Raw genomic sequence first — 26,565 nt, 5'->3', positions numbered from 1 at the left:
AGACAAAGTCCATATACAATTTGCTAAGGTTCCTCTGTTTATAGGAGATGCTTAAATGTTACTATGAAGTTTTAACTACATTTATCTACATTTATTTAATGAAAATAAAGTATATGCGTAACTTTTAGAGATGAGCGAGCATACTCGCTAAGGGCAATTACTCGATCGAGCATTGCCCTTAGCGAGTACCTGCCCGCTTGGAAAAAAAGGTTCGGCTGCCGGCGGCGGGCGGGGAGCGGAAGGGGAGAGCGGGGAGGAACGGAAGGGAGATCTCTCTCTCCCTCTCTCCCCCCCGCTCCCCCCTACTCACTGCCGCAACTCACCTCTCACCCGCACCGGCAGCCGAACCTTTTCTTCCAAGCGGGCAGGTACTCGCTAAGGACAATGCTTGATCGAGTAATTGTCCATAGCGAGTATGCTCGCTCATCTCTAGTAACTTTTAATACCTAATCAATCAACCGATCACCTTTTAATAGCTAAATAATATGGCATGAGTAGCGCTATAAGGAGGACCACACGTTTGGAAGAAGTAAAGTATATCATGTATGAGAAAAACATATAACACAAGATGCTGGTTGAAGACAAAGTCATCTACACCTAAACATGTGTGCAAACTAGCAATGAAAGTTAAGTATCTATAAAGCAATGATGCGATCAGTTCTCAAATGTTCTGTAGTATAACATAGGCAATGTGGGTAGATAGTATGCTGGGCTGCAAGTTCGATGCAACAGTACAACCGAAATAATGTATGAGGAAAGGAATATGTCTATTCCAAAATGTGTAGAATTTTTTGGGTATTGGTGGCTCCTGTAGCTGCTGGGTGACGTCACCAGAAATCCATGTGGTACAGGGATATGAGAGGATGCCACCGGCTGGAGCATTCTTTGGTATATTCATCCCAGCTCCTTTAGCTTCTAGGCTGGAGTTCTCCTACTAACCTGGGCACTTTTTAGGGAGTAAGAAAAAGCTAAGTATGCCATGAGTCCTCATATGCGGTCAACGTGCATTACTTGTCGTAACACTCCTGGTATTGCCACACCTGAGGAAACCCCTGCTCAAGCAATATACTTTGTAGGTGTGATGGACACTATATGGCACTCTTTATGTTAAATGTATTGATTTCTTCATTCAGACCTCTACTGTATATCATATTCACTATGGTTTACTCTGGGGACCGCTGCTGTGTTCTCAGGAGCTACTTGTTGCACTTGGATTTATCTGTATTTTATTTACTTTTAAGTGTCATAGACAGCTTCATTCCCAATGGAATCAATGGGAGCGATGTCTGCTATTACACTTCTGGCTCCTCATTGGGGCCAGAGACAGAAGTGTAATATGAAGCATCGCTCCCATTGATTTCAATAGGAGTGAAGCCATCTATTAGACTTTCAGCCCTGACCAACGATGACAACATCTGGCCCCACTGCACTGACAGCGGGCCAGATGATCCAGTGGACCCCTTCTAATCAACTATTGATGACTTATCCTGAGGATAGGTCACGAGCAGTAAAAGTCCCAGATTACCCCTTTAATCCCACTAGCCAATCAAACAAAGTTAGAACTGGTGGATAGCTGTTAAGCAAATCTTACACACAATCAAGAGTTTCTTTAAGGAAATATGGCAGAAATATTTCTAGTGCCACCATGGGAGAAAATAAAAACTTCCATGTCCCTAAGTGGGGGATTTGGAAGAGATGGCTAAAGGTCCATTTAGACACAATGATTATTGCTCAAAATTCACTCAAAAGCCGTCTTTTGAGCAATAATCGTTGTGTGTAACTGCACTAACATCGTGCAGTTTTCGTTAAGCCGTTGCTGATCGCTGATCTTTCAGCCAACTGAAAGACAATGATGAGCCTTATCAGGGATTCACAGTGGGACACAGCTGATACTATTGTTTCAGCTGTATCCCGCTCCCTGATGACAGGTGGGGTATGAAGGACAGAGCGGTCCAGATGTGTTCTTCATACCCCGCTTGACTGCATATAACAGCCGGGTGCTCCGAGCGGGGGAACAGCTGGATGCAGAAGACAAGTGGGGCCAACATAATCTGAATAAAATTACATGGAAGCATATACACAGAGGCAGGCAGATGGCTTCATTATAAATGTCCTGCAGTCTACAGTATGCAAGTAGAAGATAGATTGTTTAACAAGGTCATGGGAAATACTCTCAACATGGTGGCATGTATTCCATATCATCAGACTGCAAAAGACAGGTGGATAGGACAATAGGATGTTACAGTAGAACCCTATCCATGAAGTAATAATGCTTCTGTAGTGAACAAATAAGATAAATGCCAAAGTACTGTAGGGTTCCAAGCTCAGATGAAAAGTCACATGTGTCCTCGGTTTATCCTTTGATAAGGTGCTGTAGCTGTGTACATTGATGTATGCACAGCAAAAAAAATGTAGCATGGTTGAGAGCTTCAGCAGTGCAGTGTGGTTTGAAGGTCCCTAGTATTGTTGAGCAAACTAAACCAGCAGAACCTTGGGTAGAGCTTTTAGCAAAGTTCTACCCATAACAGGATTCCATTGGTTTGCTCAATACTTGTCCTAAACACTAGTGTTTAACACTGTCTAAGGCCTCCTTCCCACGAACGGATTTCCGCCGCGTAATTCGCGGCGAAAATCCGCTGCGTTGCCCGCAGCTATTAGGTTCTATTGAACCTAATAGCACAATGCTCACGATGCGTAATTCCACCGCGGAATTACGCACCGCGATTTCTCCCGTCCTCACCCGCAGCATGCTCTATTTTCTGCGGGTGAGGACGGGCTGTACGCACTGACGGCTTCCATTGCAGTCAATGGAAGCCGTCCATTCACGCTATCTCCCGCTGTAACCAGCGGGAGATAGCGTGAAAAAACGCTTTCCCGCCCACCGCCGAGCGTCATATGACGCCAAATGACGCGGTCCGGCCGCGTCACGTGACACGGCCGGCCGTGCACGTGACACGGCTGGTGACGCGAGGGCGGTGGGCGGTGACGGGCGGTGACGCGCGGCGGTGGGCGGGGAAGCGATTTCACGCTATCTCCCGCAGGTAAGTATAGGGGCTCTGGGGGGCGCCGTGACGGGCTTCGCAGCGGAATATTACGCTGCGGAGCCCGTCACGCTCGTGGGAAGGAGGCCTAAGAGTCATAAAAACACTGTATAACACCCTAAGAGTGTAAGAGGGCTTTTATGGCTCTTACAAAATGTTATACAACAGTTTTAAGAGTTTGGTGAACTGGTCAAACCAAACTTTTCACAAGTTCACTAATCACTAGTGCCCAGTATAGTACCACTTATTGATAGTTCCACTATAGAGTTTTCAAAAAAAGCCCAAGATTATGAACATGCAAAACTAAAAACATTTATTAGCAAACACTGAGTGCCTTAGTTAAATCTGTCAGCTGTGATTGACAGCCATCTGTGTATGACTGTAAAAATAGAAATAACTGCCAATCACTAATAGGACCGCCCATTGGGCTGCTCAGTCCAATGGATGGTCCTATCAGTGACTGACGGCTGTGTATGACTGTACATACTGGGCAGCTGTCAGTCAAGGATAGGGCAGGCCATTGGACTATTTAGCTCAGAATGAGCAGAGATATAAATGACTAAAATACAAGTTATACTGAATCTTTCCCCATTAAACTATATATCAGTCTGCTCAGCTCCTCCTGCGCTATGACATGATGCCTGCAGTTTGGACAACATGCTTAAACTGACAGATTCCCTTTAAGTGTCTGTTCCAAGCCATGCCCCCCTCCCTTACAGGAGAGCAAGATCTTGAGCATTTTTGAGCAGTTCACTATGAGCATGCCCCAGTGCATGAAAGGTAGGGTAGCTCGGTGCAAGCAGCTGAATTCAGGATAGGTAGAACCAGGTGAGGGTTTGCTGCTATACTGGCAGGCTATCCTGTGACTCCTGGCTCATACATTTAACCAATGCTAATAAATTATATAAGGTATGTCTTTCAGCTGGATAATCCTACAAGAGGCAGTGAATTGCAAAAAAAATGTTTCTGTAAGTCTTCCTGGTGGTGCTTTCATGGAGATATAAGGAAGAAAAGGAAAATGACACTTATCAGGTATTGGATTGTCATGGAACCTTTTTTTTTACTTTTGCCTTACAGTTGACATTTTAGTGCACCATTGCAACTGTTATTCTCCCTCAATCAATCTTATATAAAGGTGATGCAACTTTGCAAATCATCTTCATTAAAAAAAAACAAACATGGCTTTTGTAGACAACTCAGATATCCATTACAGACCACCAACAAACTCTGATCCTCCATCATACATTCCTTGGCTGCTTCATTTCCCGTATTATATAGTCACCTGTATATAGGGCAGGATAGTATTACACTATCTGAACACAGCCTAGCATGGCCTATGTAAGACCGGCTACACCCGAGTGGTGACCGCTCCACAAGGAGAAATATTAGGGACCTTCACGTGGGGCAGAATTGTTTGCAGGAAGCAGCGCAAATGCAGATTTCGTCAATTAGTGCAGATTTTGTTTTGTGGAATGTTTTGCATAATTTCTAGCGTTTTTCTTACACAGACTCTAATTGCGGATGACATCTCCTGCATGCTAGAAATCTCAACAACAATTCTGAAGAGGTCCTTAATTCTACAGCAGAAAGCTTTTCCACTGCGAAATTTAATCTTGCGGTTTTGAAGAAAAGATGAGCGAATTTACAAAGGCGTGGAATTCAATTCCCATAGGGATAACATTGTGATGCAGAAATGCTCCATGTGAAGGGTGCCTTACTGCCCTGAACATAGCATGTTATACATCTCTGAGGAAACATCTGAGCTGCCTATTCTCACAGAAGTCACAGCTTTTGTAATACTTGTACTGCTGGGCAATACAAGGGGGTAATAACAGGCACACAGATTAGCACTTCGGGAGAAGGGAGAAGGAGACTATGTTTTAAATGGAAAACCCACTGAGATCTGAACTTGCAGCTCCACAAGCAGGCATATAAAAGAAATAAAGGCTTGAAAACAAAACTAATATAGAAATCACAAGTAGTTCCAACTTAAACTTGAAATTGAAGTTGGAATATTTTTTGCCATGACAATGGTGAACATGGAGCAGGGGATGATGTTGAGTATGGCAGAGTGGTGACAGGCAGAGGCAGCACTTTTTTATAAAAATAAACTTTACTCAGGGCGCGTGCACATGAGCGGATTTGCATTGCGGAATCCGGAGTGGGCGTCCACCTCTGGATTTTGCAGCATATACCACCCATAGCATACTATGGAAAAGCAATTTTTCCTGCACACAAGCTTAAACAATTGTGATTTTTCTGCTCGCGGAGGAAAAATTACAGCATGCTGTTTTTTTTTAGGCGGATTCTTTGCAGACGGCTTCCATTAAAGTCAATGGAAGCCAGTCACCAACCAGCGGCCCTTCCGTAATCATTATTGTGGAAAAGTCGTGGGATCTGCGTCATTGTTTAGCAACGGCGTGGCAAATCAGTACTGTGCATGTGAGCCGGTGCGCCAACCGAACCATCTGCAGTACTAATTAAGAAGATTCCAGACCTGGTACATGGCATCACGGATTCTGCTGCAGGATCCCGCATGTGGAATCTGACCCGTTTGTGTGCAGGCAGCCTTCATTGACTGGTTACACTCTATTAGGAAGGTACTTTCTACTTAATGCTACATAATGTAACTGGAATTCACACTTATAACATCTATATCTACATATCCAAGTAGAGTTTAAGAGGGATACCATGGCAAAAAAAGGCATGTTGAACTCTCTAACAATTAAACCTCTTCATCGTAGTACTTCATACTCCTCATCGTACTTTGTAGTATATTTTCGAAGGTCTGCAGCATATCAACACTGCCGTCTCATGAGCTTTAGGTGCCAGAATACATCACGGCTTTTGGAGTCTTACGTCATTATAGACTCAATGCACTGTAGAGGCAAAACATCATCTCCAGTACACTTCTGTCTTACGTATGCTTAAATTAGCGCTAAGCATCACTGCTATTAAGTGCCCTGTTCCTCGTCACAAGTATCCAATCTACATCTGGTATTGCTTCACCTATTCAGTTACACATGCCATCACGTACTAACATAGTTAACCGGAACTATAACTAGTGTGTTACAACCCCCACAATATATCTTAAGATATAAGCCCCTCTCCGTCCATATTCCTCCATCATTCTCCTTTGTGTGTGCGCACTAATATCTGAGACTGGTCTAATGTGTTTAGCAGCATTGTTGCTATCATGGGTCCATGGTGCAATTGATGTCTTCTGGGATAGAGTCCTGTGTGGGAAGGAAGACTCCCTCTCCTTCCACGCAGCTTTTTTCTGTCTTCGGCCCCTAGGTCATCAGGACTCTTTTTGTAGACTTTGGCCCACAGGTCATCAGAAAACTTAACTTTCTTTTTTTTACCCTGCTTCCATCATAAATGGGGGCTGCCACATCACTGGCTGCTCTGATGTGGCTCCTCCTCGTTTGGCTGTGTCACTGAACTCCATCTGCTACTGTTCTGCTGAGCAGCACATACTGCTTTTGCTGTTTCTTGTCTGCTTCTGCCCTCTGACACAGCTATAATACTTTATATATACCCCTGGAACCTTCTCAAGTCTTCAGACTTATTCCTGAAGGCTAGGAGGGCGGGGCTCAGCCCCTCATTTACTATACTTTATCTAGGGGCGGATCTACTGGGCAGTGAAACATTGGTTATGTCACTTACACGTCATCAAGGGGGCAGACCCTCCCTCCTCACTTTCACCAGCTCTCTACAGCGCTATCTGTACCTCCCCATTTCTTGCTAACGACTTGGCAGGTGAGCAGGAGCTTAAACTCCTCCAACCTCCCTCCCTGACCATTGCAGTTGGCAGGCAGAGGGGCCACTCTCCCAGTGCTGCCTACTCCCATCCGCCTTTCGGTCGGGTCTTAGACTGGATCGGGCAAGCCTTAACCTTGCTGCTATCGGGCCATCATCCCAGTAAGAGGGATGTCAACTGCTTTTTTGCTGTTTATTGTAGCTGGGGTGGTAGTGCTGATGTGGAAATTACAGAATAAGTGTAACTTCACTTATTGCACAAACCATATGTGATATTTGAGCCCGTGTACACAGCACTGGGGAGAGACTGGTGCACCACGTGGATGCCAGAATTTATAACTCTTACCCAATGGATTTTATTTCCTTTTTTTCCTTCACAGTGAACAGAACACATGAGGAAAGTGGATGGAAATGATCATAAAGATAAAATCTGTTGCGATTCATCATATCATTCATTTATATCATGCAAAGATCAATAGATAGATCCGTCATTTTATGTTTTCCAAGAGATGTTGTGTATATACAGTGTAGTTTTGTTTGCAGAGCAGTAAACTCTTTCTCTAACCTAAGGCTGGCTGTCCACGGGCGAGGTGTCATTGCGAGATCTGCATGACACGCTTTCCATACGATAACTGCACACGAGCGGAAAATCATAGTGATTTTCCTCTTGCGTGATTAAAATGATGGCATGCCGCAATTCTCCGGGGCGAGCCTATCATTAATATAGGCTCATCACGGAGACCTTTTAGTGCTTCCACTTTCTCCCCCGCAGCAGAATATGGCTAGCGATATTCCATCGTGACCGTGGACAGGCGGCCTAAGGTAGTCATCTGCATGACGCCTGCACACTGCTATACGGTATGTTGCCATAGTACAGGACTGTAGTATAGAGAACCACCTTTTTTCATGGAATCCAACAGAAAAAAACCTCTGTGTGCCTCCATATGAAAGGATATTGGTAAATGGATTGGGACATTTCGGAAAAAGTAGAGAATTTTGGGAAGAATCATCATTTTGACTGTAGCGATTCTACCCAGCCAGGAGATGCCGTGAGTACTTAGTTTACCTAATTCCTCTTTGATCGCTCATGGAAAGAATGGGGTTCATATTCATGTGAGACTGTGTGCCTCGCAACGCACAAATCTCGCGCCATTTTCTCGGCCGTGTGAAAACAGCATAAGCCTGAAGAAATCTTTGTGTTCTTCAGAGCTCTTACTTATCAGCCACTATCATCGTATTCCACCACTTTGATATCAGTCCACATTACAATCTGAAGCAAAAAGTCTTTCCTGCTACTTTGTTTGAACGATTCCAAGATCTGCCTTCCCATTCTTACATCACTGCATCCTACGACACGTCTCTTTATCTGGGTACCGGGCCCTTGCAATTACTAAATAACTAGATGAATGATGAGGTTTGTTAATTACACAAAAGGGGAAGAACTTTATCTATTACTCCTCAAAGTGCGGTCAATGAATCAGAGTCTAGCAGCATCACTCTACTTTCCTCTTCTAGCTCAGCACTGTACATGAAAGGCAGGAATAGTAATGAGCCCTTTAACTACCAGCTTAGCGCCATTGCACTTTTTCTCAATGAGATTAATTACTTTGACCTTAGATGGCTTCCCATATGTCATGTAACACTTAATCTATGCAGTAGTAGTTTTCATGCATTAGGCAGTTTGTGACGTTGCTTGTTACACAGTGTTAGCTAGAAAGGCTTGCTGCTAAGACAAGTATCATTTTCTATGTGACTATAGATATTTGTTGGGCTTAATAGCGGACAAATAAACCAGAAGAACTGGTTAAAGATGAAATTGGAGGAGATTTATCAAAACTGTCTTAAATTTAGACAACTTAAAACTAGACCAGGCAGGCAGGAACCTCTCCAGAACTATCACAGTAGCTCATGCTAGGTCCCAAATTTGGTGCGTCTTGTAAGACTTGTTAGATACCTTTCTCTTTCTTACGCCACCTCTTGGTTAGCTTAGTGCACAAATTATGATGCAAACCACTAATCCGGTGTATTTTAAGACTCCATCAGTCATACTCCTTTTCAAGACACTTTAAAAGGGTTTAATGATTTTAATATAAAAATGTTTAAGGGTTGGGCATGAGTTAAAATAAAAAAGTAACACAAACTCATCTTTCTTTGCTTTTCCCCCGGGCACAGCTGACTGGCTCCAACTGCTATGTCCCTGCCCTCCGTTGCCAGAAGTCAGGTGACTGCTGCTAATCAGAGGCATCTTTATGCAATTAGTGTAGCCGTGCCAAGTTGCGCTGATCTGCTGCAGCATCCGAGGAGCGGGCCCACAGCCTAGGAGACAGCGGGGTAGAGTTAGGGCCTTGTCATGAGGCCCTACCATCTCCCATACTGAGGGTAGTATGGGACCCATCCAAGGTGCCGCTGGGGGGGCACTTGCACAGGGGTAACCCAACACATGATTTACCTTTACAGTCTTTTGTTACGGGTGACACCAATGTTCCTTCGTCTGTGATGAATCTCGAGGATGAAATAAATGGTCCACACACACAGGGAACTTTTAAATAGCAAAGCTGGGAATGGTCGGCAGTGCTTGTTTACTTGGGGAACTATTTACAGTCCAACCAAAGTTATAGACTCACGCCAGCAGGAAAATGGGGCAAAATCACAAAGTGGTGCGACAGGAAGGAAATTACAGGATAGCAGGAGAATCTACAGTCCTAGTTATCTGTAGGGTTCTTTTCTAGGTACAAACTCCTTTACACTCACCAGCTCTCTACTGGTCAGCACTCACATTTGGCAGGCAAGCACTCCACTCTGCATGGCGGTTCCACTATCTCTCCCCTCTCCTCAGTGGTCCAGGATACCACTGGCATCGCCTGGGTAAAGCAGGCCCATGGCAATCTGGATACCTTTCAGCCTCTTCTATTCCAGACCACACAGAACTGATGGTGTCTATGTGGCTCACTTGCAGCTCCTCAAACGCTCCTCACTTGCAAGTCCAAAACAGAAGACCTTGCACAACACCTTGCAATCACCTATATGAAGCATGATCAGGTGACAAACAACAAGATACATTTTTCAGACATCTCACATACCAGACAGTTAACTCATTCAGTGCTACAGCTATGCAATACACATGATCATGTTCACTCAAAAATAGAAGACACTGACAACACATAGGCACAAGACAAATGCATTCATACATTATGGAGTGGCCCCGCTAACTCTGGGCCACTACACTGTGATTGTATTACAGCTATACATCTATTCTGTACATCTCCCTGGTCTCTAGAGGAGAAGGCTATACTCTATCTCTTACTCCAGACTGAATTAGTTTATAGACACTTTTTAGACCATAAAGAATCTGTCAGCTTGAACATAGTGTCTAAACTGCAGGAATCATCTTAAAGAGCAGGAGGAGCTGAGCAGATTGACATATAGTTCTATGGGAAAAGATTCTGTATAACTTGTGCTTTATTCATTTATATCTCTGCTCATTCTGAGCTGAACAGTCCAATGGGTGGAGCTATCAGTGATTAACAGCTGTGTATGACCCTACATATAGGGTAGATGTCAATCACTTATAGCTCCACCCATTGGACTGTTCAGCTCTGAATGAGCAGAGATCTGAATCTTCTCCCATAAAACTATATATCAATCTGCTCAGCTACTCCGGCTCTATAACATCATGCCTGCTGTTTGGATAGCATGTTCACGCTGATATATTGTCATTAAAGCCCATTGATTGCAGCTACTATAAAGCACACATCCTTTTATAGTGTCTACACCAACAATACAGGAAAGCAGTGTGTGCTTCCAACATGGTCTTCCCAACAAAGTTTATTTTTCATAAAAAATATAAATAGTATTAAAAAAAAGTTAAATGCATTAAGACACATTTACAAAACTGTTTAAAGGGGTGGTCTCGCGAAACCAAGTGGGGGTATACACTTCCGTATGGCCATATTAATGCACTTTGTAATGTACATTGTGCATTAAATATGAGCCATACAGAAGTTATTCCACTTACCTGCTCCGTTGCTAGCGTCCTCGTCTCCATGGTTCCGTCTAAATTCGCTGGCAGCTTGCTTTTTTAGACGCGCTTGCGCAGTCCGGTCTTCTCCATTCAGCACGAGCCGCTTCAGTGTGCTCCCCGCTACAGCTCTTCTGCGCATGCGCAGACGAGCTGTCACTGCTCGGGAGCGCGCTGAAGCGGCCATTCTGCACCATCCTCTGTTAGAGGAAGGTGCAGAAACTGGAGCTGCCCAGCGGAGAAGACCAGCCCAGCCCAGCCCAGCCCAGCAGCCCCGAGAAGCCTCCCAGGTAAGTGATGGGTCGGGGGGGGCTGCCGCTGCGCCGGGGGGGCTGCCGCTGCGCCGGGGGAGCTAGCGCTAGGCCGGGGGGGCTGTCGCTGCGCCGGGGGAGCTAGCGCTAGGCCGGGGGGGCTGTCGCTAGGCCGGGGGGGCTGTCGCTGCGCCGGGGGAGCTGTCGCTAGGCCGGGGGGGCTGTCGCTGCGCCGGGGGAGCTGTCGCTAGGCCGGGGGGGCTGTCGCTGCGCCGGGGGAGCTGTCGCTAGGCCGGGGGGGCTGTCGCTGCGCCGGGGGAGCTAGCGCTAGGCCGGGGGGGCTGTCGCTAGGCCGGGGGAGCTAGCGCTAGGCCGGGGGGGCTGTCGCTAGGCCGGGGGAGCTAGCGCTAGGCCGGGGGGGCTGTCGCTGCGCCGGGGGAGCTAGCGCTAGGCCGGGGGGGCTGTCGCTGCGATGGGGGGGGCTGTCGCTGCGCCGGGGGAGCTAGCGCTGGGGAGCCGGGGGCTAGCGCCGGTTACCTGCTGTCTGGTCGGCGGCTGCGCGGCGTCTGGTCGGCGGCTGCAGGGCATCCGGTTGCCATGGAGACACAGCTGGCAGCGTCTCGGGAGCGCGCACGTCGGGCTGCAGCGAGCGACGGGGAAAGAGCCGGCGGCCATCTTGAGGAAACTTTTATAACTTGCTGAAACGCTGGAACGGTAAGTATGAACCAGCTAGAAATGTCATTTACAGGGGGGCTTTGTAATGTATATTTAATGGGGGGGACTGGGCAAAAAAAAAAATTAACTGCTTCCTCGAGACATCTCCTTTAAGCCATATTTCTGTCATAGAAAATTTGCACATTTTGGCACAGGCCATCTTATGCTCCAAAATATATGACTTTAACATTTCCTTGACACCTAGTAGCGAGAAAAGGGGCAGGGCTTGGTGGAAGGGGCGTGGCATCCTGCAGCCAATTAGATTTGCAATAATTTATGGCAGAAACTAATTTCCTATCATAGTGTTTGGGTGGCCTGCAGATGTGCCAAATAGATTAAGCAGCTTGCACTCTTAACCCTTTGCAATCCAATTTTGGATTCAGGGTTTCCTAGGGGGTTTTCTCTTTCTGCCATTATAGAATGGCGCCATCTGCTGGCTAGAGCCAGTACTGCTGTATGGGACATGCTGGAGAGGCCCCCGACAACAGAGCGGCCAATACTGTACAGTAAGAATACCCTGCCGGACATCTTCCGATATTAGAGCTGTACAGCCTTCAATTAGAGTGTCTTTAGACGTCAGACAGTGGATTGGAAAGGGTTAATACATTTGTCGCACTTCACTCCAGAGCCGTCTTTACGTAGACTGACTCGTAAAATGCTGGTATAAGTAAATCTCCCCTATTATTTCTCTTCAGACTCCCATCGGAATATTGAAATTCACATTAAACACATGAGATATTCCCTTTCAGTATATACACTTTGATGAATTTGCAAACAGTGGAAGGTAAATGTCAGCAATGGAATATTATGGACGCACTTCAGAATTATCTACTGCAAACAGACACCTCATCTAACAAATCAGTTCAGCGACTCTGAGCTTTGTTTGTGGTAAATACATTATAACTCAAGTTGATTATTATTTATGGCCTGAATTAAAGAGATCCATTCATAATGTATGAGCAGGTTGTTTATGAGGGAAGCAAGCATTTTCACGGTCAGTTAAGTAGAAGAAGGCTGTTCATGTTTCGGTCTTGCTCCAGAGGAACACAAGACAATTCTGCCAGCAAAGTTTAAAATGCCATTAAACCTAAAGCACAAACTTCACTGCTCCAAAAATTAAGGAAATGCCTTTGCTAAAAAAAAAAATGAAGGGAACACTTTAATCACACATCGCATAACATTCACCTCAAGGTCTACAAACATTTTACATGTGATCAGTGTGAACCTGCTCTCATCAGAGCAGAACTAATGGCGGACCTGCCAATACTGATATTCTCCGGAGAATGCCAATCAAGCTGCAGGTTGTTGGGTTCTGAGCATGTCAGGTCTTCATGTTGCCTGTTTTTGACAGTTGGGTGGGAAGCATGTAGAGCAGAAGCCTGCTGAAGGTCATTTTGTAGGCCTCTGGTAGTGCTCCTCCTTGCACAAAGAAGTAGAAAGAGGTCCTGATGCCATTCTAAGTCCTAGTCCAGCTCCCCTCCTTTACAGCCCATGTCCTGTTAGGCTATCCATATTTTTTAGACTGCCGGGAGACACAAGAAACCTTCTTTTGATGGCATGTATGGATGTGCCATCCTTGGGAAAGAGGACTACGGTACCTGTGCAACTTTATTGGGCTACGGTATCACCTCGTGCTACCAGTAGTGATTACAAGACTAGAAAAACACAACTAGAGAAGAATGAGTGAGGAAGGAGAAGGAGAGAGTAATTGTCTAAGGCCACCAGCAGCAAAACCATTTCCTTTTTTGGGGGTTTGTCTCGCTGCTGCCTCTCCAGTGCACATGTTGTCACTTTCCTTTGCACTAAGGGCGAGCACCCACTGGCGTTTGCGTTTTCCGCGGGAAAAAAACGCAGCGTTTTCGCCGCGTTCCCCGCGTTTTTCCCGCCCGTTTTCCGCGGCGTTTTTCGCGGCGTTTTCGCGGCGTTTTCGCGGCTTTTCCATTAATTTCCATGGAGAAAAATAAGGACACATATGCAACTGACAGCTCCTATGTTAAAAACGCAAACGCAACGCAAAAAAAACGCCAGTGGACAGGAACACATGTTATCTCTATGCCTGTGCAGGAAAAACGCAAAACGCAAAACGCAGGTAAAAAAACGCCAGTGGGTGCTCGCCCTAAAGCAGGTGAAATTGATTCACAATGGCCTATGCTTCTTAACTAGACAGATTGATATCCCTGAAGTTTAAGGGACTTGGGGTTATACTGTGATGCTTACGTTTTCCCTAAAATTTTTGAAAAGTCTCTACAGACAAAAACCGCTATGGGATCATTGTTAAGTAATCTAGATGAAGAGATTTCAAAAGGTCAAGTGGTCATATGCTCTTTACTGGGACCACTGGCATAAGGTCTAGGAAAAGAAGTTTTACCAACTTGAGATATTCTACATTTGAAGCATCTTATTGTGATGGAAACTTAAATGCTATGGAGAACTAGTGCAAGGAAAAAGTGGAGGGGCCTGTGCTCCAAAGGACATATGAAAAATGAAATATGGGATCTGTTTGGTTGTTATATCCATCTGGCCCACTTTTTCCTAGCCTTAGCATACAGACCTCCATTCATGGAAGCCTATATTTTTCCAATTATTGAATTGCCAGTGCCAAGTCATAAGCTGCAAGAAATCCATGAGAATTTTACATCCTTGGTCTATTATTGAATCACGCATCATCAAAAGAGAAATGATACAGATATTTGATATAGAAGTAAGCATATATGCGTAAAATATGCAATTTATGTAATCTACGAATATAACCGAACCTGCGCTTTAAATTGTTTCTATAAGGTGAATTCACATGGCAAAACTTCAATGATGAACTCTGCAGTGCGCCCTGTGAGTCTGCACTACACACCTGTAGCACATCTGTAATACAACATGCAATGGAATATGTATAGATTGCGTATGGGCTGCGGGTATATGTGCTTTACGGTCGCAGATTCCACAGTAGTATAGAACATGCTGCGTTCTATTTTCCGTGAGCAGATCATGCAAATCCACCCCACTAATGTGAGCGAAATTGTGTAAAAATCATGAGTTTGATTGAACAGCATATTACCGCAGACCATACGATGGCGCAATTCAAATCCAGTCATGTGAGACCGGCCCAAGGTGATTTCACACATTTAAGTTGTAAATTCATACTGTGTTGCTGATTCAATGCCCTCAGTTGGTGGGATTCCAAGACAAAACCCCCAAAGGATTCTCTATTAAGAAGCTTTCTTCTAGAATTCCCCATTCTTACTTGTTTAAAAACTTTTTCTATACTAAAGACTAAAAGACTCATCACCATGAACCTGTAGTGCCAGAGTAACGTAGATGCACTATCCTATCAAAAGTATTTGGACACCCCTATAGGTGGAATAGATTGTGTATTAGCATGTCATAAACCATGCTACATAAGATGAAGACCCTTGGAGATGTCCACCATAGTTTATTTTGCTTTGTTTCACTTAACATGCCCCGATCCAAGGAACTCGCGGAGTTTACACATGGTATCATTGTTGGTGGTCACATTAGTGGACTATCAGTTTGTGACATTTCCACTAAAATCCAGGTCGCCATATCAACTGTGAGTTATGCGATCACAAGGTGGAGGAGAGAGGGACATACCAAGCCTAAACAAAGAACGGGACGACCCAAAATATTAATCAAAATTGGTTGTTTTTCCCCTATATAGGAACACACTGAGAATCTGCACGCAAGTGAAATCCAAGTCAGTGTCAGCACCGTACAACGGGAACTGCACACTTTTGGATATTTGGGCTATGCTACTACACACAAGCCGTCACAAAGCCATCATGATTCTTGCTCAGGTGTCCAAATACTTTTGATAAGTTAGTGTATAGCAACTGCACTAGAATTCATAATATCTTGATAAATGTCTCTTTATCATTACTTTTAAGGGGGTCATCCAGTTGCAAACTATTGATGGTCTATCCTTAGGGCACACCATTAATAGTAGATTGGTGGGGGTCTGCTGCCCAGGGTTTCCACCGATCAGCTGTTCAACTGGTCAGTACGCACATTCACTGAGCTGATTTCTGCAGGAAGCAGACAGCTCCTTTTGCACTGCAGTGGCGAGGCTTGGTATTACACGTAACCTTCCCACAATAGTGAGTGGAATCTTTGTGTGTAATACCAAGCCTGGCCACTGCAGTGGGATGGTGTTCTCCCCTTCTAACAGAAATCAGCTCAGAGCATAAGCGTACCTGTCTGGTGAACAGCTGATCGTAGGGTGTCTAGGGTGGTAGACCCCAATTAATGGCCTACCCCAAGGATAAACCATCAGTAGTTTATAAGTGGACAACCCCTTTAATACATTTGAGGTACAGCCCACATTCTGCATATTTGCAGGTGACGCAATACATAATGTGAGATGCATTACAATAAATGTAACTCATTTTTTTTGTACTGTGCAAAACATGTTAAGGGGATGAAAAAGATCAAAAGTCGATGCAAAAATACCCCAAAACACAACTAATAACGGCCATCAACCCAAAACAAAAGTGCTTCTGTGCCATCTTACCAAACGTATTCACATCAAGCACATATCTACAGGACACAAGTAATACATAATACTATAAATATATATTCCACAATTGTGTATTAGATAGATGTACCTACACTACACTATTGGAACAATGGCCATGGCTGTACATAAGTAACATTAGTCAAGGCTGTAGCCCTGACCAGGAATAGCCGGCAGACTCTAGGGTAAATCACAAGGGCATTTAGGCAAGTACCTACCTTTCTAATTAATTTTAAGTTCAGATAAAAATGTGATTTAGAATTTCTACATTTATTTTCAAGTCAAACTTTATACAATAGAAGTTTTCAAATGTCAAAAATCCAAATATAGAGCCATGGTATTTGCAGTGTAGCACTTCAGACTCCGGTAGGGCGTTCTGGAATGTTAGAACGAGGAATTATTTGAAGGGACTGCAGCTGTGCTGACGAGGGCACGCTGACATATATATTTTCAATGTAATCGTTTCAAGCCATTAAATGCAACGCAGGAAGGTCCATAAGTTACTCTCTTGTATGCTGCACTTCCTCTGATGATGATTGACTGAACCGCCATCAATGCGTTATTTTCAGCACTTCTGTTCATCGGGCTGCTCACTAATGCTCTGCATGTCAGCTTAGCAGTTTGCACCTTTTTATTAATCCTTAAATAGTAACTTATCAACTGTTTGTCAAAAAGGGTTACATACATGTACAGCAAATCCAAAACAAGCTTGGATGCACAGTTAGGTCACCTGCACATGCAGCGTAAAATTTGGGCTTTGCACCAAAATCCCCAGTTAAAATGTAAACATGATGTTGTTGTTGACATAGCTGCAAATCTCTCATCGCACCAAAATGAATGAAATTCGTGGTGAAAGTCTGTGGCAAATCCGCAACAGCTAGGGCAAGCTACAGCCAATAAACTGCACCCATCCAAGCTGAAGTAAACCATTTTTCAAATGCTGGCAAGTGTGATTTCATGGTCGCCTCTTTATGAATTTGCGGCATACAGGTATATTTTTCTTTAGCATGACTCTTAACCCTTTCCAATCCAATTTTAGATTCAGGGTTTCCTAAAAGGCTTTCTCTTTTTGCTGTTATACAATGGTGCCATCTGCTGGCTAAAGCCAGTGTGTGTGTGACAGAGAGGCTCGACAGCGGAGTGGCTGGCAATAGATGGTAAGAATACCCTGTCGGATGTCTTCTGATATTGGAGCTGTACAAGCTTCAATCAGAATGTAGGAAGACGTCAGACAGTGGATTGCAAAGGGTTAAGGGTCCTTTCAGAAGAGACGATTCTCGTTTGAACGAGCGAGTGATGTCACCGCTAACTCGTTCGCTCTCATGCAGCCTCTTTAGAGCATTCTTGGCTTGTTCAAACAAGAATCGTTCAGTCTTTCACATTCACTTATACTGTGAGTGTGAAAGACTCAACGATTGCTGTTTAAACCGAACGATAAGCGAGTGAGTCAGCGAACGTATTTATGTCTGCATAAAATGAATGACGAATGAAAAGTGAATGATTATCGTTCGCCGTTCAGTCATTGGCTCGCATTTAGACTGACCGATAATTATTGTTCCCTTTTGCTTGTTTAAATGATTTTTTTGAACAATAGTCATTCCATCTAAAGCACCCTCAAGTGATGTTATATCACGGGATGCCGTGCTATCAGGGTGGTTTGTTTACACTTAAAATGACTTTACAATGAGTTTAATTGTGTTAAGAAAAGACAACAATAGCCTTTTAATTGGTTAAGATAAAATAACTTTCTGCGCCATGCTTTTACAATCAAGGTAAAATTTGCTGCATCTGTACATTCCCTTACGTCCAACAGCAGCACAACCATGGGGTTTAATCCGCCTCTGTGTACTATTAGGAATGTTTAATGAATCACATTAAACTCTAATTAACTAGAGCCCGCTAACCCTATAAGAAGGATGTCTAGCCCCTCCCACTCTATATCTTTTTGTCCTGTGTGGACTAGGACAAGCAGTTTATTAAGCTGCTAGTTTACTGCTACTTTTCTATTGTAAATTTACTATGCTTGACTTCCCAGAGAGATGCAAGGGTGATACATTAAGCCAATACTTGGTTCTCAGCTGGTTAAGCTGCTGCTTGCAGCCTGCTATCATGTTTAGCTTGTTTGCACTGATGCACCTTTATTTTTCCTCTCTCTAGGCAGACCATCTTAGCGTCCTTCAGTACACAATACGAAGGCAAATGCCATATGTCTGTTTTTCCAGTGATAGCTAATAGTAGAGATCATGAAGGTTGAGAATTTATTCATTCTTTTATTGGGAAGAAATAAGGCTTAAGACTGCCTTACCTAACCTGAATAGCTAAAGCACAGAGACCTTTAACCTGGTTTACTTTAGCGCCCCCTTTTTGTTTGAGCCCACACTACTAGAGTGGTTTCCATCTGTTGGGCTGTGTAATGTCTGATCCAATTGGAATCAGATTTGCTATGCAGCTTGGAGCTCGCACTTGATATTAATCAACCATTATAGGTTGAAATTTCAGTTCCTGGAGAAGACAACTGTTGCGGCGGTTCTGGGATTGCTGCCTTGCTGATAAGTCTAGTGCTGATTTTGGAGAGGTTTCTACATCATCTGGCTCAGTGGGTATGGTATTAGGTGTGATGTGCTTAGTCACACCTGTGGGTAATTACTAGAGCTATTTAGCCTGGCTTGGGACTGAGCTGAACTGCAATTGATTTTCAGTCTTTATCAGACTGGGCTGGCAGTCAGAAGCGTGCTCCTGAATTGCTCAGTTACTTACTGCATCCATAGCTAAGTACTGCGTTTGTTTTAATTTGTAGTTTTGGTTTTCTTTTGTTGTTCCCCTTTCCCACGTAGGATCAACTAGGGGCCAAGGCACGTGGTCAGGGCTATCCTTATCGGGGCGATCGCCTTGCTTTCAGGCAGGTCCCTTCCCAGTGTTTGCTTGTATAGGGATAGTGTTTCCCATATTTTGGTTCCTTTCTTGTTTTGTCTTTATTTATTTGTATTTGTGGGAGATCTGAGCGTGACAGATCCTGTGCGTCCAGATTGGACGTGACATAATCAACCGCCATACTTACTTGGTGGGATATTTTCGCTTATCTGATATGAATCCCATTGAGGTTGTGTCAAACCAGCTGAGGGTGCTGGCACTTGAAGTTGCTAAGGTAAAACAGCAGCAACCAAACCTGGGGGCTTCAGGTAAGGAGCCTAAACTTGAGCTACCTGATTGTTTCGCTGGAGACAGAGATTTGTGTGCTTTGGAGAGTCATGGAAACTGTATTTCAGGTTATGCCCTGTGTCCTCAGGTGACAAGTTACAGAGGGTTAGCATCGTCATTTCCAGGTTACAGGGGCTTCCCAGGCATGGGCTTTTTCCTGACCTCTCTCCTCTGAAGCTTTGTTCTCTGTGGATTGTTTCTTCAATGCCCTAGGTTTAACCTATGATGACTCCGACAAGGTATTGCTGGCAGAGGGAAAGCTCAGAGCTTTACTTCAGGGAGACTCTTCCATTGAGGATTTTTGCAGCGAGTTCCATCATTGGGCGACCAAGACTCAATGGAATGACCCTGCTTTGAGAAGCCAGTTCTACTGTGGTCTCACATAGTGGTCCAATCACAGTCTGAAGTTCTGTGTTCTGAATCTTGAGTTCTGAATCTGTGTTCCGAATATTCAGTATAACTTTTTTTTAAATTCATTTAAACCCCTGTTTAATCTGAGCTGAACAGTCCAATGGGCGGTCCTATTGGTGATTGACAGCTACCCCTGTATATACAGTTATAAATAGCTGTCAGTCACTGATACCTCCGCCCATTGGACTGTTCAGCTCAGAATGAGCAAATGTTTAAATGAGTAAAATACAAGTTATATAGTTTTATAGGGAAAGTTTCAGCATATCAATCTGCTCAGCTCCTCCTGCTGTATACAATCATGTCTGCAGTTTGCACAGCATCTTCAAGCTGACAGACTCCCTTTGTAGCAACTCTGTCTATTAAAAGGGTTTTTCAAGTTTAATTTATCTTTTGAAATCCAACTGTCCATGTAAAAAATCATAAAGCGGCTTATGCTTACCTGTGCTGGGTCTCCGATGCTCCAGTGCTACTTCTCTGTTCTCCTCACTGGATCTGCTTGCAGGCTGCATATTTAGCCTGTAAATGGAGCGTCACAAGCTGCTGCAGCCAATCAGACCTCAGAGGTCAACCAGAGAACCGGCCGGGTGAACGGACAGGCAGCACTGGAGCACTTGAGACCCAGGATGGCTGAGCATAATCTACTTTATTATTTTTAACATGGCAGCTGGATTTCTAAAGGAAATGTGAGCTCAGAAAACCCCTTTAAGGAAAATATTTATATTATAACTATGGGTCCACTTTGCTTGTGCAGAAAATTGTGCAAGTAAAGTGCAGCTGACTTCTATATTTTCAATTACTTTATACATGATATTTCATAGTTGATATTCCAAATAAGTAAAGGTAGATACGTAAACATACCTGAGGTTTCAAACATTTTTCAAAAGCAGCCCAGGTCTCCATTGGCTGCACTGGTGGTCAAAGCAGGTAACGCGATAGAAAGGCTTAACTCCTATTGATTTCAATGGGAACAAAGCCTTTCTATTAAACTTCTTCTTTTGACCACCGATGCAGACTTCCAGCTTGGCTGCACTGACATCAGCCAGAGGATCAACTGATTGGCGGGGATCCCTAGGGGTGGACCCCAGCGGATCAACTATTGATGGCTTATTCTGAGGGTAGTATATATAGTAAATACCAGGAAACCACTTTAATATTGAAGAAAATCATGTAGGGATGAAACAATCTACATCTTGGTTAACAAAGTTAGTACCCCTTTGACCCACCTCATTGAAAACCTCATCACACTAGCTCAATTATATATTATTTGGAAAGGAAATGCTCCCCTACCACTTATCTGCAATCACTGGCCTCAGCGGTGATGCTAGTACATTTAGCACAAAACTATATTTTCAATTACTTTACACATATATTTCATAGTTGATATTCCAAATAAGTAAAGTTAGATACTTAACATACCTGACAGCAGCCAGAGGATCAGCTGACTGGCGACTCCCTTTAAGGGGGACCAGTAAAGTAAGAACAATCTTAGACCTTGTTGCTGTTTCTAAGCCTGTATTCCAGCTTGGATGATGAAGAGGCCCTTTACCTTGAAATATGTTTGATTGCTGGTGTTTTACTCAATAAAGTAACTTATCTTAATCGAATTACAATTTTCTTCATTGGAAGGTTGCTCTGTGTTTTTATGGTTATTCATGTAGTTCCATTCACTGGGTGATTGCAGCTTGTAAACAGACCCGGCGGGGAGAATGGAGAGGCGATGCTGTAATTGTGTAGGACTGGGATGGATGAGAATAGTCTAATTTATGTTAGGCATCACCCGGCTTTTCCTGTATAAACGTGGATTTTTTCCTCCCAGAACTGTGGGAGTTAGGGAGTTAATTCTTCCCAGTGCCTTTAGACAGCTGCAAACTAATGAGCCATTACCCTGCTATTTAACTGGGCCAGTGACACTTCTCCTTGCCTGTGGGTTGGTGATGTTTTTTTTTTTCTGCCAGCTATTCTGACCTTGATCTACCATGTACCAAGCCTTAGACCCATTTACCAGTCTTGCCTGAACTCTGCCTGCCTTGACCCTTTGAACTGTGACCTGGACTTGCGTGAACTCTGCCTGCCTTGACCCTCGGACTTGTGACCCGGATTTCGTTTATATACCGCCTGCTCTGACATAAGGTCCATATTTAGACCCTGCACTTACGCCTGTCTTGGGGTGTGTTGCACCAGTGTCGCAAACCCCCGTGGGTCAGCTGCCAACTACACTGAGATTATCCCAGGAGGTAGCAGCCTGCTTGGTTCAGATCCCTGTACAGGTGGATAAAAGGTAAATACCGGGGAACCATCAAGATAACGCCCTTAGGGTTTAGCCCAACGTCAAACCGGTTAGTTGGCAAACTGTGTCAACACTCACTGGTCATAACCGTTTATTTTATTTATTTTTTTGCAAGACCAACACAATTTTAAAAAAAAACAAAAACGTAAAAAACCTCTTTAGCTTTTTAGTAAAAGAATGAATCTTATTAATTTAAATGAAGAAGTTGGAATAAATCAAGGAATCAGGAAACAAATCTCATATTAGACATCCAAATAGGTAAGGAAGAACAGACTTTAACTGTACCTTTAGCTTGCGATCATGATCACCGCTGCAAAGTGAGTTCACAGAGACCTTAAATGTTTTCCAGACTGGATTCAAATTGTTCATGACAACCTGTAATGAAATCAGAATAGGATAAAGGAATGTCAGTTAGTGCAGTTATAGGGGATTCCAGGACTTTAAAGGGGTTATCCCACTTCCTATTCTGCCTACTTCCTCAGGATAAGTCATCAATAGTAAATCTGTGGCGCTCCACTACCTTGGATCCCTGGTGATCAGCTGTTTCCTCAGGTCTTTAATCGTTACTCATAGGACTTGGTTTGCAAAGTGCTCACCATCCTGTTAACTCTGTTTTGCTGCAGAAAGCAGGCAGGAGTCTGGGTTGATACTGCAGACTGAGTCCCAGTAAATTGAATGGGACTCAGCCTGCAATACCAATCTGGACCACTGCTCAATATATGGAGCTGTCTTATTCTGGCTAAATATTACCTTCATGCACTAAAGGTCTGTTTAAACCTGTTGATTTCTCGTTTTAACGAGTGAATGATGCCACAGCTCGCTTGTTTGCTTGTGCAGCCTGTTTATACAGGCAGATACATCGTTGACTCATTCAAACGATCAGTATTTAAACCAGACAATTAGTGAACACACCAGCAATGATTTTATGCCTGCATGAAATGAATGATGAATGAAAAGTGAACGATTATCGCTCACTTCTGCTCGTTTTAACAATTATTTTGAACGATCAGCATTTCGGGTAAAAGGTCCTTAAGGCACCAGCCTGAGGGGACAGGTGATCTCTGGGGTCTGGGCAGGAAACCCCTGCTGATCTGCTATTGATGAACTATCCCAGGGAAAGGTCAACGATTGCCAGGAGTGGGACAACCCCTCTAACATTGATGACCTATCCTTAGGAAATCCCCTAAAAACCCCATTCATTTTACTATGCAAATAGAGTATGATGCAAAACATAATGGACTAACCTATAATACAAGTAAAAGAAGGTTATGATAGTCATGAAAAACAAGGAGTGCCTACTATTAGGTGCTTCTGTCACAGATAATGGCTGGCATTAAAATTCTGCTGGAGTCCTAACATTGATAATAGTAAAACTGTCATTGGCATTACATCAAATCTCCAGGAAGCACTAGCTCTATCTAAGACTACTGCTAGGCCAGAGTCACATCATGCCGTTTTTGATGTGAGTTTTGCAGCAGATTTAAAGGCCATTTCAGGAATGAAAATGTCTAAAAAAAGAAGAGCTGTCAAATCATCTCAGATAAATGTCCTAAATGCATTTATTATGGAAATACTTGGTTGTTATACAATCTCTGCACAGATATTTTCAAAAGATCTGAATGGTGGTTATAGTTACAGTATATTCATAGAATCCTAGAATGGTAGAGTTGGAAGGGACCTCCAGGGTCATCGGGTCCAACCCCCTGCTCAGTGCACGATTCACTAAATCATCCCAGACAGATGTCTATCCAGCCTCTGTTTGAAGACTTCCATTGAAGGAGAACTTACCACCTCCTGTGGTAACCTGTTCCACTCATTGATCACCCTCACTGTCTAATATTTAATTTGTATCTCCTCCCTCTCAGTTTCATTCCATTGCTTCTAGTCTTTCCTTGTGCAAATGAGAATAGGGCTGATCCCCTGTCAAATATTTTTAAACAGCTATTAAGTCTCAACCTTCTTTCCTGGGAGCACAGGACATGAATATCCAGTAACATCCCTTTATTTATTTCCATTCATTTCTGAAGAAGGGGCCACATCCTTGAAACATGTTATTTGTGCTGGCTATAATTTAATTGATAAAGAAAAATGTGGGTTAATCCCTTAGCTTTCATGCGCTTTACATTACAAGGGTTGCACCCACAGTCCATTATTTTCTTTTTCTTACAATTACTATATATACTCGAGTACAAGCCGACCCGAATATAGGCTGAGACACCTAAGTTTGCCACAAAAAAAATGGGAAAACTTATTGACTTGAGTAGAAGCCGGCACCCCCGCAGTGATTTTCGTGGAAGGGCTTTAAATAACAGCCCTCCCTGAAAATCATCCCTAGTCGTAGTAAAAAAATTTTTAAAAAATCTACACTTACCTCTCCGCCGCTGCTGGGGCTCAGGTGTGTCTTGCCGCTTGGGTCCAGTCACTGTAATGAAGTTCTTTCAGCAGCAGGGATTTAAAATCCCCGCCTGCTGAAAGAACTTCATTACAGTGACGGGACTTAAGAGGCTAGATGAGCCAAGCCCCCGTCAGCGGCGGAGAGGAAAGTATAGATTTTTTTTTATTTTTTGGGTCCCTCACTCGAGTATAAGCAGAGGGGGGCTTCTTAAGCGTAAAAATGTGCTGAAAAAGTTGGCTTATACTCGAGTATATACAGTACTCATCTATGCCTATTTACCTATGGTGACGATTATTGGACTGGCAGCACCTTACTAACTATTCTACAAAAAACTATTGTGAATATTAGGATTACATCCCTAAGAGGGGTCGCTCCACCCTGATCTTCTCTTGGATGCCTTTAAATATGACAGATATCTATTAAGATCTGCACAATTTCAGCAATAAAGAAAGTGGTGAAAAACTCCTCTTTTTTAAAATCTGCTTCAAAATGTTTCATGAATAGACCAGAGACCACGTCTCCTCATAATTAAAAAAATTACAAGCAAGTTGATTCTTTCTTCTCAATCAAGCATCAAAATGGCTATCATTTTAACTGAACAGCAGATAATAACCAAAAAGGACTTGGCATACAGGACTACATAAGCATCCAGGGGAGCTAGACAGGAGTGAAGTGTGCTGCTGATAACCCGTAGTATAACGTGAGATGGTTCCTTGGGGTTGTAGTATGACTCCTGCCCATCCATTGATTCACTGTGGCCTATTAGCTGTCAAGAAAATCACAGAAAATGGGATGCTATCTACTTAAAATCACAGAAAATGGGATGCCATCTACTTAAAATCACAGAAAATGATATAAGGGCAGGGACAAACAACAATTTGCAGCAACAAGCCTACATGGCGCACTACACATAACCATTACTGGCACCCTATACAAGCCTTACTACTTGGCCGCTTTATTAAATCTCTATCTAGAATTGCATTAGACCTCTCTTGGTCTTTAGTACTGCAGTAATTAATTATGTCTTCCAGCCACAGGCATTGGATGACCGAGGGTGTACCAAGAAAACATTCCCCACACTATTACTCCTTTGGGAACTCCTGGCATCATGGCAACCCTGCTCTTGAATCTCTCCCTGGAAAACCCTAAACTTTTAGCAGTAAAAGAAAAGTAATAACGGTTCATCCGACAGAATCTACTACTGTAGATGTAATACCTGTCCAAAAGTCTGGTGATGGCCAGAGCCGAACACCAACAGTAAGGAGATCTTCGCGTTAGCATTTTGCAGATGTTGTAGAAGTACAGTAATTACAATTCTTTACACCAAGGTTTTTTTTTAATTATTATTAGTCAGTGAAAAAATCAGACCCCTAATTTAATTCACACCAGACTCTAAAATGATTTAGACCCTACACCCCAGACCCTAACCATACCCCTGAAATGAATTCAGACCAAACCCTAAAATTCATTCAAACCCTGGAACAGGTCTCTACAATTAGGGGGTTTCACACAAGCAGATTTGAATTGCAGATTCTGCAATCAAGGTCCAAGCGGGCATTGAAATGCATGGACTTTTACCGGTTTGTTCACGCCTGTGGGTAGAAATTACGAATTCTGCGAGCGGAAGAAAAATCGCAGCATGCTTTATTTCACCATGGATTTTGCGCATTTGGGCTCCATTGATCTCTATGGATGCGTTCGATCTGCCGTGCATACACAATTAACACTGGACGTGGATTCGTACACAAGTTGCTAGGAGACCAGATAACAAATGGATTAGAGAAAGCAGGAATTTGTGGGCAGACAATGCAGGACGGAGTCTGGGAGGAGCGGCACACCATCCGGACTGCTGTCTGCAACCTCCGCTAGTTCTTCTGGGCTCTTCCTACAGAAGACAAGTTTTTTTTTGTTTGTTTTTTCCCCAGGGGGTTGGGCTATTTTCTGATGTCATTTCCGGCTTGGG

At 43.6% G+C, this 26,565-nt stretch overlaps 1 protein-coding gene across 1 annotated transcript in view; it reads right to left on the bottom strand.

The window, feature by feature from the left end:
- CPNE4 (copine 4) overlaps nt 1-26,565 on the bottom strand; it is a 298,691-nt gene that overhangs the window by 96,368 nt on the left and 175,758 nt on the right. Inside the window, exon 6 of the mRNA XM_066584935.1 lies at nt 22,493-22,582. Coding sequence (XP_066441032.1) covers nt 22,493-22,582 — 90 coding nt within the window. The remainder of the gene's footprint in view (nt 1-22,492; nt 22,583-26,565) is intronic.

This window comes from Eleutherodactylus coqui, chromosome 12, assembly GCF_035609145.1.
Source record: "Eleutherodactylus coqui strain aEleCoq1 chromosome 12, aEleCoq1.hap1, whole genome shotgun sequence".
Taxonomy (NCBI): Eukaryota; Metazoa; Chordata; class Amphibia; order Anura; family Eleutherodactylidae; genus Eleutherodactylus; species Eleutherodactylus coqui.
The sequence above is the reverse complement of the archived record's forward strand: the minus strand, read 5'-3'. Positions and strand labels throughout refer to the sequence as shown.